The 13,326-nt window shown below is 45.8% G+C and overlaps 1 protein-coding gene across 4 annotated transcripts in view; it reads left to right on the plus strand.

The window, feature by feature from the left end:
- JADE2 (jade family PHD finger 2) overlaps window positions 1-13,326 on the plus strand; it is a 353,383-nt gene that overhangs the window by 296,123 nt on the left and 43,934 nt on the right. For all 4 annotated transcript variants that reach the window (XM_083181797.1, XM_083181796.1, XM_083181799.1 and 1 more), the window contains one exon: window positions 2,080-2,197. In XM_083181797.1, the coding sequence (XP_083037923.1) occupies window positions 2,080-2,197 (118 nt within the window). The remainder of the gene's footprint in view (window positions 1-2,079; window positions 2,198-13,326) is intronic.

The following is a 13,326-nucleotide window of genomic DNA, read 5'->3' on the forward strand; positions in this document are numbered from 1 at the left end:
AGGGGCAGCGAGCCCCAGCAGTGTTGAATAGGGTGACAAGGAGGGCTGGCAGCGAGTGCGCCAGCCCTCGAAACCCTGCGTATGTGCAGCGAATCCTAAACCGGATTCGCTGCATATCGCGATCAGCACCAGTGAATACTGGCCTTTGTGTCTTACATTCGATGTCCCTGGTGACAGCCTTTGACATACCCCTTTCTTTGTATTCTACACCCCTGTATCATGCAGCAAATAAAAGGGGATACGGTCATTAGGGCACCAGCATGTTGGTCGACAGTTATTTGGTCGACACGCAGGAATTTCGATATGAGTCTAGGTCGACATGGGTTAGGTCGGCAGTCAAAAGGTTGACATGGGGTTTTTCCATTTTTTTTGAGCTGGCATGGGAGTGGCAGGAGAATAAAACAATGCCCAAACATGGCGAGCTCAGTGGTGCTACGTTTCAGTGTCCATGTCGACATTCAGGACCAATTTTTTTTTTTTTTAAACCCATGTCGACCTTTTGACTGTCGACCTACCCCCATGTTGACCTAATGACCCTGTGGCCCTAAGGACCCCATCGACCTAACCCATGTTGACCTAATGGTGTCAACCTAATGACTGTCGACCAACATGCTGGTGACCTAATGATCCACACCCATTAAAAGGGTGGCCCATCAGTTATCAACGGATGCAATCTCTTGCTGAAGGCATTGATTCAGAGGTCAATGAGGAATCCAATGGTGCAAATGCCTGTCCTCCATGGCTACTGCCATGTGCAGATGTGCTATTTCCAGCCATCAATGGTAAAATCATTGATGATTAGCAGTTAAAGAATTTCATCCAGCGTTAATACATAAATGTTAATGACACTCAAAATAGACTATTTCATTCTCCCCAAAGCACTTGAACATACAGGTCTCCTACTGTATGTGGGCTTTATAAGTGAAGCTGAACTATTGCATTTATTGTATTGATTTTCTGAAATACTATAATTTGTTGGGTGTGGATCGTATTGTCGACCAGACTTAGGTCGACAGTCATTAGGTAGATACCGTTGGGTCGACAGGCAGCACCTAGACACAGAGGCGGAACTACCATTGGTGCAGCAGGTGTATTGCATCGGGGCCCCTGAGGACTAAGGGGCCCATTGCTGTCTAGACCAGCAGCTTGTACCCCTGTCACCCACTGGTGTGGGGCCTAAATTGTTCTTTTGCACCTGGGCCCACCACTCACAAGTTCCGACACTGCCTGGACACCTGTCGACCTTCATCCATGTCAACATAGAACCCTGTCGACCTTGTTGCCGGTCGACCTAATGATTGTCGACCTAAGTCGGGTTGACAATACGACCGTATCCCAATTTATTTTACAGGTGGAAACCTCACTATATTATTGTATTAGTGTTTCTGTTTATGATTTCATTTGTTTAAAACCTGACCATGTTACTGCAAGTGTGATATAATGTCTATTTGTTCTTCTTTTTCTCCAGCTTCTTGTGCAGCTCTGATAAAACGGGATTTGGTCCACAACATGATGGTAGACAGTCAATAGGTCGACACCATTAAGTCAACATGGGTCTAGGTCGACATAGGAAACCGTTGACATGGTTCTAGGTCGACAGGTCATTAGTTTGACAGTGTCTAGGTCGACATAGGGTTTTTCACTGTTTTTTGAGTCGACATGTGCCGACAGGCGGTATCTCATGCCCTACCATCCACTAGGGCGAGGTGGGAGAATAAAATAGTGTGCCCGACGCATTGCGAGCGCAGCGAGTGTTGCCAGGGGATGCGGTGCACTTTAAACTTTGTCCATGTTGACTGTGTTGACATTCAGGTAAAAAAAAACTGTGAAAAAACCCATGTCGACCTTTTCACTGTCGACCTAGACATTGTCGAACTAATGACCTTTAGGCCTAGAACCATGTCGACCTTTTCCCATGTCGACCTAGACACATGTTGACCTTTTCCCCTGTCAACCTAATGACTGTTGACCATCATGCTGTAGACCAAATGATCCACACCTGTTAAAACTTGACAGATTTCTGGATAGTTGGATATTAATTATTCTGAAAGTTTTAAAATCCATATCTATTTATTGCAGGTCAGAAACCTATGTTACATGATCACGAGACGTGAGAAGATGAAACACTCCATATGCAAACTTGAAGAGCAAATTTTTCAGCTGCAGATGAAAGTTGTCGAGAAAGATCTTCACCATGGTAAGAAACTGAAGCCAAAAACATTAAGTTATGCAATATCTTGTTTGTGTTACCCTCATAAATGTATTGAATGACCCTACTGTTTGCCTGTGCTAACTTAGCTGAGCTATAAATCAACGCAATTCATTTTTTTATGTGTTCATCTTAAATAAATAGTTTTATTTTCTCCGGGTTCTCCTGAATCATCCATTTATATTCCTAATGCCCCGTACACATGGGGCAATTGTGCAGAGCGATCTAGTTAAGCACAAATCGCTCAGCACAGATTGCTCAGCACACAGTGATGCACCAGCGATGCGTGCTGCGTGATCAGTCAAGGCCACTGTTCTCTGTTGAGAGAACATTGTTGATGTCTAGATATATACTGCAAGCCGCGGGACCACAAATGGCCATCGCATACACACTGAGCGATTTGTGCTTAATTTCTAATACTGATTTCGGTACTTCTTTACTTTCACGGCGCCAGCATGGCGCCGCGCGTCAGAGTCCCCTTGCGGGGCTCGCTTCGCTCGCCCACGCTGCGGGCTCGGTGGCTCGCTACGCTCGCCACACTAATTAAAATCAACTCCATGCCAACATGGATAGTGAAGGTATGAACTATCCATGTTGGCATGGCGTTAACTCCGTTTATTTAACTTAATTAGTGGCGAGCGTAACCCGGAAGTACGCGCGGCGCCATGCTGGCGCCGTGAAAGTAAAGAAGTACCCTGATTTCACATCGCAAAATGCAGGGTCGCTCCGGGACTTTTAAACGGTTCAGTCCCGACACGACCCTGCATTTTGGGATGTTCACATTCCCTCAGCAAACCAGCATTATTGCTGGTTCACTGATGTCATCCGGGGGCATGGCGGGGAGTCGGCGCATCATCGGGGTGGGGGAGCAGGCAGCACCAGCTCTAAGCGCTGCCTCCTCTATAGTGTGAACGGGATATGGGTCACTCGACCCTTTAACCCGTTAACACTGCACAGCAACATGGCAAAGAACCTGAAATAACTCTGCTTTTTAACCTGTTCTTATTGCCGTGTTGCTACTCGTTTGCGGGACCCGGTAACCAGTTTCACATCACACGGGTCGAACAACAAGACCCATGTGAAAGGGGTATGTGTGATCTATCCAGATTGCTTCGAAATCAAGCTCAAATCTCCCATGTATCTTCCCCATTAGGTCTCATTAATAGTTGAATAATGCATTGTAAATGTAATAGTCTCTTTTAAGGTACTGATTGAGTTGGCTGCAAACAGAGGCGGATTGGCCTGCCGGGAAACCGGGCCATTTCCCGGTGGGCCTGTCCAGATTTGGCTGGTTTTCCCCCTGGCCGGGGGGTTGGCTATGCTTCCAACAGTAAACCCGTCAGTGGACTCGGCTGCATCATGCCCCCCACCCACCCCCCGGCCAGTAGTGTCTCCATCCCCCCTGTCATTAGCGATGCTACCTCCCCACAACCCCCCCCCCCCCTAGCGCTACCACCACCACCCCCCCCCCCCCCCCCTCCCCGGCCATTAGCACTAATACCACCACCACCCCGGGTCACTAGCGCTAATACCACCCCCACCACCCCCCGGGTCACTAAAGCTAATACCACCACGAAACACACCCCCCCCGGGTCACTAGCGTACTAACACACCCCCACACACACACACACCGCCCCCCTCGGGCAGCCTCAAGACTTGTCCCGGGCCGGATTTATTTACCAATCCGCCCCTGGCTGCAAATCATACCTACTCTTCCAGATCCTGCAGGAAACACCAGATTTTTTGGTAGTCCCCCGCAGTACCAGAAGAGTGGGCACCCCTCCCGAATCCTGCCTACTTCCTAGTGAAGGGGGGATTAATTTAAGGATTGCCATAATCCTAGAGAAGGGGGTGGGGCCTAGCATCATATTTCTATGTAAATGGATCATTTTGGTCTCGCCAAATGCAGATTTTTACTAGTCACAGTGACTTCCACCATGTGTGGCTTAATGGCACAGATAATCCAGTGCTGCCCCTGTCACTGACCATCTGCGTGTGACTTTTATCTGGCGATGTTGGCTGCAATTCAAAGCAATATATGCCCTTATTGTACTAACAGGTATGAAGCGATTGGTTGGTACTTTTATCTCTCTCTAAGTTTTGGTAAATGTATTTATTACTCTCTAAGTTTTGGTAACTCTCTTCTAAATGAGGTTCTTTATTGTAGAACTCTATCAGCACTGTGTTGTTATATATCACACTTGCCTACCTTTTTGGAAACCCGGAGAGGAGACTAGCACTGCATTTCAGAGGGGACGGGACGAGGCTGATGTCACCAAGCCCCGCCCTCACACCGGTCAAACACTGTAATTTATGGGTCGGCGGATTGGAGGAGTGCTAAAATGGCGCTATTTGCATCATTTTAGCAACAGACCTGCAAAATTCGGTATTTCTTGCAGCAGAGATTGGGGGTGCGGGGGCAGCAGGGGTGAGTCGGGAGTCTTGCCTTCCATCCCGGGGCTGGGAGGAGGACCCGATTTTCGGGAGAATCCCAGCCATTCTGGGAGGGTAGGCAAGTCTGTTATACTAGACTCTCTTTTTAATAGCGGTGTTGTTGCTGTTACCATATGTTAGAGTTTTTATCCAATGTGCAGAGACAGTATTGCAATTACAATGTTAGAATTAATATGTTGTTAAGCAAAAATAACTGAAATGAGTATTGATATTTGTGCCACAACAGGCCCAGTAGAGAAAGTCACGGCAGACACACATTTTCTTTTAGTCTACAAGTTTAGGCTGCTAGATATCCCTGAAATCCAAGTTAAGCTGATGTCTCAGGCTGTAACACTTCCTTTAAGTAAAACTTTTATAAATAGTGAATTTTCCAGAGATGAATTAAAAACGTGTAGAGAGAAAAGCAGGGCTTCTGTAACATGACACAGCTGTATTTACCTTGTTTAAAAAAAAATAAAAAAAGACATGGTACTTATTTAGTACTTGAGCACCCACTAAGCTATTTGCTTAGTGGACTAAGGAAATTGCATCGCATCGGAAGTCCAGTTTTAGTGTCATACGATGCGATATTACTAAGTAATTTATTCACTGCTATTTTTTGCAGGCGCATCGCATTGTACCTCACGATGCAATGCGATGCGATCTTACAAAGAGCAATTCCACGCCAACGTGGATAGTGGGGGTATGAAAAAAAGGTCGGGAGGACGCGTTCCGGCTTGCAGTGCCTCGGTGTTTCTTATCCCTCCATTTGGTGGCCCCTCACATAATTTCTATATTCTGGGTGTGTACCCCAGATTCAGGGTCCACAAAATTGTATTTGTGATTTACCCTGCAGTGTTCATAGCCAGCCTCCTGTAATTCCCCCATCTTATAGACCCTCCAGCAGTCACTGTAAATAATCGATCCGGGGACAACATTCGCTGTCCTGCTGCCATGCTGCTGTCGACACTAGTCACTGAAACAGTGGAAGAGCTCTGGGTAGCATCCATCACTGACACTGTGTTACCTCAGAGTGAGGGACCAGAAGCACCTACGCAACTTCTGACTGACTACAATATTTAGGTAGCTTACGTTTATTCACAAAGCATAGTTACAGTACTTTATATGCATACATCACTACTATATGCATAGAAAGTACTGGGATCGCATCGCACGGATCGTATGCCACTAAAACGGGACATGCGATGCAATGCGATGCGATTTCCTTCCGCAAGCGGACATAGCTAAATAGGGCCAACTACTACATAAGTACCAAAGACATTTGTCATAAAAGTATCTCAGAAAGTTAATAATACATATATTGATGCTTGCTATATGCAAATACGATCTGACCGATTTCCTGCTTGCTTCTAAAAGGCTTCGACGTACAGTCTTCCTGTGTGAGTCCCATTGAAGTTGTCAGGCAGCATTGTCACCAGTATATTACAATGTTTCCCAGTTGTTTTCACAAAGATTTTTTTTATTTTTTGTTTACCATGTGTAGGGTACTTTGTAAAATGTATAACTCACAGATCTGACGTGCTCTTTAACATCACTATTTGCTGACTGAACTTTATGTAGGAAGTTGTTCATGGCTTGGCTCCATCCAGGGAGGTACAAGCAGAGCTTACTTAAAGACAGTACAAGGTACAGAAGTATTCTTATACATTATTGTTACAGTCACACCTAGCATCCCTTCATCATGCGCCATGTTCTATACAACTTTCACAGGAATGTGCCTCTTAATTGCAATGCAATGTAGCAATAATGGTAATAAATAAATAACTAATTAAACATTATACAGTATCTTTGCTATGATATCATATTTGAATGCAATATGGCAGTCACTGTAAAGGCCCTCATGCACTTGTCCGATTTGGGCCCAATTTCACCCGATTCCGATGGATGAGGCCTAAAATTGGATTTGTCTGACATCCGATCCGATACACAGTCCTGTGCGCATCAGACCAGGAGATCATACGTGCTGCACATATGACCTCCACGTTGGATCCCCTCCTGGCAGCAGGGTGCGGGGAACGCATGTGATACATTGCATGCAAAAGGGCCTCATATGATGTATCGTATGCAATCCTGCCTGCTGGTGGGTCCCAGGCGGCTGGAGGGGAATTGTAGGCGACTTTTCCAAAGGGAAGAAGTCGCATAGTGTATGGGCACCTTAATGCAATAGGGTGCAATTGTGGTAAGAAATACAGATGAATCATGCCTTGTCCTTGCTGGCGATTCGCCAGCAGCATGCTGCTGGTGGATCGCCAGCAACACGGCGCCGCTATCTGACTGTGACGCGCGTCCCCCACGCACGCGCGTCACAGTACTGTCCGCCTCCCACTCGAGGGGCAGGGGGGGGACCCGAGGAGGCTACGGGGGGGACCCGAGGGGGGTGCGGTCGCCCGGTGTTTGCTCCGGGCGACTGAAGGCAGCACCGTCGGAAGGGGACGCGCGCACACCTCGTGCGCGCGCGTCCCCTTCCGGCATACAGATGGCAGCGGGGCAGGGGATGGCGATGGTGACGCCATCCCCTGCAAAGATGAATCCTGCTACATCTGTAAGACCACAGATGCCCACGGTCAGCCTGCGCATGTCAACTTCTGACCAAACTAGTAGGCCCAAGTGTCATCAGGAAGAATCTGACCACATGGCTCTCGGGCAGTGTTCCCTCTAAGCTGTGCGCGCGCACACAACTCGACGAGCGTGCGCACAGACATTACAACAGAGCGTACAAAGCAGCAGTGGTCCCTTTTTGCAGTTGTGGACTCAATTAATGTGTGTTTCACCCATTAACTGCATTGTGTTCTGTGTTTTGAATGTTTAATATAATTTTGAAGTAAAGTTTACACAAATGCTGAATGTAATTTTCCAGTTATATATAAGTGACGTACAAAAATTAAAATTTCATTCCAAAGTTGCATTGCCAAAATCTTTTGCCGCACGCAGCCTTCGTAAAATTAGAGGGAACATTGCTCTCGGGAGGCTGGTAATCCGCCATCTAATATTTGTAGGGAAGTCTTATCTCTACAGGAATAAAAACACAGATTGTATATAATAAATCTTGATAAGAAGTGATTCACTGTGGATTTGTTGCGTTTGTACATGTAGACACTAGAGCAGAGAGTTCTATCTTGTTAAGATTCTATATCTTTTGGCATTCAAACAAGGTGCACTGTTCTTTAAAATCTCTCTTAATATTAATGATTTCCCATGAGCAGTCCATCAGCAGGCTGCGCTTGGTAAATAGGAGAACGATCACAGACGTTCATATAATCTGTAATTTTAAGAACTTGGTAGAGATTGAAATGGAATGCCATGGTTGTTCATAAAATAAAAAGAAAAATTGTGGTTGTGTGCTATTTCCTAGCTCTCGTTTCTGCATTCCTACATCTCCTTCCCATGTTTGGATGGTAATTACAGATGTCAGATGCCAAGTTTATATATTTTATTTTATTTCCCTGAAAGCAGCATCTGGTGCATTGGCAAAAGTTTTTGGCAATTCAATGGATTTTTTTTTTCCTGGTGCCTCGCCTTTATTTTCCTGAAGGTTAAGCTGCTGTTTCCCTTTAAAAAATTATATATAATTCTAGAGACAGCTTCTTATCCGTTTCAATGTTCTACTTAAGTGAGGTGGTGCAGAGAAAATAAACTTCAGCGGTAAAACTTCTTATTCCAAAATTACTTTCTTTTGCTGATGGCAATAATCAAGATAGAGCAGCCAAATTATCCATTTTTTCCACAAGGCTCCTCTGGCTGGTTGGCTGTCTCTTTAAATTGTAGTGTTTGTGGCTTTGGAGCGGATTCCAGGCTGTCACGTGTTGGCTTTCCTCACCAGACAGTCTGGGTTAGGAACACGGCTGCACATTGTTACTTCCAGTCACCTTTTCTATTAATATCTCACTTTATTTGTTTATGTTCTCTGCTGTCATTTTTTTTATTGATTTCGGAATAAGTACTACAGTAGTTAGTATATCATTTTGGGGACTATATTTAATATACAATTTGGATAAGGAACAGTACAAAATGAATCAGTGCCATAAAGGGAATTGGCACCCCCCATACTCAAAATAGGGCCAGTGCCACACATTCTGCTGCACTAAGGGTCACACCTCACTGCAGCAGTGCACACACAGGGCTACACCACGTATCCAAGTTGAATACAGTGTTGGTCAGATACTGTGCAAGGTAATGGTGTGTACACACGGTGCGATATGGCTTCCGATGTTGCCGATATAGTGCACATCGGAAGCCATATCGCATGCCGATTGTGTACTTTTCAGGGCTTGCGAGCCCGATGCGCGCTCCCGAGTGAGCGCAAATCAGCAGCGACATAGTGAGGGCAAGCAAGACTATATAGTGCAGATCTGCACTATATAGTCTTTGTGCCTTATACTCACATAGCTCCAGCGGCCAGAGGGGCTTCACCTGGGGCTGCAGGGCTGATGCGCAGTGACTCTAGAGGAGGGCGGGGGGTGAGGCCTCTGATGTATGCACGGCGGGGGTAAGCTGTTGCTGTGCCGAGGCCCCGGGTGTCGCAGCACCCTGCCATCTGTGCCCCTGCCCAGCACCTGGTGACAGGTACTGTCCTCTTCTCTCCTTCATGCCGTGCGATGTCATCGCCCGGCATGTCAACCATGTGTACACACCTTAAAGTGTGTATCAGATACAGTGCATGACGCAGTGTCGGTTACAGTGTGGGTCAGATACAGTGTGAGATATAATGTGGGTAAGTTACATTGTGGGATATAGTGTGGTTTGGATACAGTGCAGGTTGAATACAATGCAGGTTGGACAGAGGGCCTTATTTTGGTTGACACACTCCCCTGCGTGTTCTTGCAGGGGAGCAATGTTTTTCATCTGTACATGTGCATAGTCAGTTATGTGCATGTGCAGCAGCTGTGTGCAAGCGGTCACAACAGTGCGGGTGGGGGGCTTAGTTTTGAGGCCTGGGGTGTCGCCCATGGGAACGCCCAGCATTTCATGGGCATTCCCATGAAAATGCTGGACATTCTCATGGTAATTCCCCATGAGCCGGAAGCACGGGGGGGGGGGGGGGGGGAGCTGACGTCAGCAGATGGCATCTGCCCGCCCGCTTCCCATACAGGCACTCACAGATGTAAGACACCAAAGAGGTGTCTTAGATTTGCGTGCGCTTAAAAAAATCATTCGATGGTTGGCAACCATCAAATGATTTTGTGCCTGCACGCAAGGCTGCGAATGGATGATTATGCAAATCATAATGAGAATGCCGGTGCCAGAAGGTAAGGGAAGGTAAGACCCTTGTTGACATTCCCTCCATCTGGATTTTGGCATCCATATTCTGAATGCCAGCATCCCCACCCACTGGTCATCCTTATGAATCCTGAGAGCTCACATTTAGGTAACCTTCATAATATTTTGCATGAGCATACAAATTTGTTTTGCATGCTGATCATTTTAGCCTCTCGTGTACCTTCTTCCCCAGTTGATATGGTTTAACTAACCGTAGTTTTGGGACTAATAAGATTGATGGAATGTCTTCTGATGGCTACGTCATCCAATTGAGAGCAACCAGAAGCTGGACAAAGAAGCACATTAGAATTACACTATTCATTTGCCAAAATATAAAAGATGTTTTGGATAATGATAGATTTTTCAGAAAATTATCCAAATGAGTGACCTGGGCCCCTGTAATCTGTACTCGCCACAAACCCATTTCAGTGCCCATGGTAGCCACACTCCTGGCACTTATAATGGCAATACTGTGACAAAACCGAGGCAATTGTAATTATAAAAAGAGCACAGCCTGTATGTCTTTTTATCATTCGGGCACATCTGAAGACCTTGAGTTAACCCATACGAAAAAGGGAAAACATGCAAACATACTGATTTCATCAATCTTGGCTTCCAACTATAAGTTAGAAATATATGGTCCTATATCTTTATTTACAATGTATCACTCCATATCCTTCTTCTTTACCCACACTTGATCTGCAAATTTATATTGAAAATGTTAACGGTACTTGTGTATTATAGCAGCACCCATTGCATCGCATACCATAAGGCATGTGATGGTATGCGATGCAACGCAATATCGCGCAATATTGTACAATGTCATACAATTTAAAAATTGTATGACATTGTGTATAGCATACAATGCCATACAATGCAATGCGATGAAAAATTGTATAAGCACCCTAATGGGTGCTTACAATGTTAAATGCACCCCCCACGCCACCCCACCCCCCCCCCCCCCCCCCCACTATAAACGTGAACTCGAAGCGTGACGAGCGGCGGCGCTACGCGTCCTCCGACCTTTTCATACCCCCACTACCCACGTCGGCGTGGAGTTGAGAATAGAAAGTGTGGGGAGCGCAGCGAGCCACCGAGCCCGAAGCGTGGCGAGCGCACACGGATACCTTCACAGGTATCCGTGTCCCCTCGCGGCCTTTACAGGTGTCCGCGTTCGCCGACGTGGATAGTGGGGGTATGAAAAGGTCGGAGGACGCGTACCGCCGCCCCTCGCGGGCTCGCTGCGCTCGCCACGCTTCGGGTTCACATTTATAGTGGGGGGGAGGCGTGGGGGTGCATTTAACATTGTAAGCACCCATTTGGGTGCTTAAAAGCACCCTTTTGGGTGCTTATACAATGTTTCATCGCATAGGGGGCAAAAATCGCGTTGCATCGCATGCCATCGGGTGCATGGCATGCGATGCGATGCGATAAAAACATTGCGCGATGTACATCGGGGGCGCCGCTATAATACACAAGTACCTGTTAACTATTTGGGGGGGGTTGCCCCATATTTACTGTAAATAGAGCATATCTATTTCACATTTGAATATATAATTCTGGAAAAGGGGGGTTTGAATAACAATGTGCTTGCCTGTAAAAGAAAAGGTGAGTTAAAAGCTTTTGCTCAAAAATGTTTACAGCCCTTTTTGGGTTAGCTGTGGTTGGGTATGGGTTGGTGACTTCGGGGATCACCAACCAAAGGCCACCAACCCTTACCCAACCACATATAAGCGCTTCAAAACCCCCTTTTCCAAAACTTGCATATATATTATTGAAGCTGCTAAAAACAATCATAGCGCAGTAGCATACATCCTGTTAATGAATATATAATTCTAACAATGAACACATATAGAAATCTTACTATATTGTCCAGATTCAGTACACTGTAAAGATAACATTGTGTTTCCCAGGAGGTCTGATGCTCCATTCAGTTAAACTAACAACCTAAATAGGGTTTCTGGTTACATTGGCGGTGACAAATTCACAGAATATTGAATCAGAGCCAACAATTTGCCCAGAAAGACAAATGCAAGCCAAGATAAGTCAACTGTTTGGCTCCAGTACGTGCGCAGCCCATGTTCTTTCTGTTGTCTTCCACATTTTGCCAGCCGTTCTTAGTAATCAAATTGAGTCAAGGGAAACATTGTACATATCCGCTTATCACCCTGGAGACCATAAACCATACAATTGGATTTGGGCTTGACAATGAATTTTACCATTTTTAGACTTTCAGCTAGACAGCTGATATGTAGCCAGCACTGACACTGCTTGTCTAAACTGTCATGATACATAGTAATTTCTTTTCACATAAGCATCTAAATGTTTTAAGGAATTAATATACTGTACAGTGAAGTTTCTGCAACACTGCACAAATAATGCTATGATGTCATGAAATGCTATGGCCTTTGTCAGCAATTAAAATTTTCTGCACCATATACTGTATCAACAATTGTGACCTCATACACTATGGCAGCAGTCACATCTTGGTGCTCCAGGTCCAGTGCAACCTGTCTTAAACAGAGTATCTTTTGGGTTGTGACTATGTGATGCATTCAAACTGCACTGGTTAGTTTTGTATAAATTTGTGTGCAAATGACTCTGGTTTTCTATATACAGTAAGTGCTCCGATAGATTTTTTTCATGCCAAATTTAGTTGTACTTCATCTGCAACTTTGTACACTTCCAAGTGGTCCCAGAAGGAGGGGAGACACTGGAGTTGAGGAGAAACACTGGTGGGAGCGGCTGAAGGGGGAAAAGGTGCCAATAGGCTTCCTTCCTCGCTGAAGCAGGGACTTGGTCTCTTCCTGCCCTCTGTTCTGGTGCCATTTATCTCCATACTGTGGAGCTGAAGGAGGATCTCATTGCAGCAAGCAGACAGATAAGTACACTGCTACATTATTCTGTGCAATTGCCTGACATTGTGCACTGTGTGTTATCATGACATAAAGATGTAGTGCTGTTGCTCTGGGGGAGGGAGCGCCTGCCATGTTAAATAACTGCAGATTTTGTGGTGTTAAATTAACCATTGAACAGATGGATCAGGAGGATTTGTGTCCCTCATGTGAGTCTGTGCCCAGTGGGGCTTAAGCCCAGAGGTCTGAGCAGTTTGAACCTGCATGGGCGGCTGCGTGGGGGAGGTCTATGAATACTTTGGTTAAGGCTTTAAATAAGCGGAGAGAAGATCTTGTGAAATCTCATGGCCCTCTTTCCCCCTCTCAACCACCTGTGGGCTCTATTACCCCATCTCAGGGGACTCAACGTTGTTGCAGGTCATGCAGGACACTGCACAAAGTGTTCAGAAAATAAATGTGTTTATGCAACAATTTGCCAAAACCTCTGAGGTTACTTCTACCAGACTCCCCTTATCTACACCTCCCATGTTGAATTTAGATTTTGATAAGGAG

The sequence above is a fragment of the Crinia signifera genome, chromosome 4, assembly GCF_055691185.1.
Source record: "Crinia signifera chromosome 4, ASM5569118v1, whole genome shotgun sequence".
Classification (NCBI taxonomy): Eukaryota; Metazoa; Chordata; class Amphibia; order Anura; family Myobatrachidae; genus Crinia; species Crinia signifera.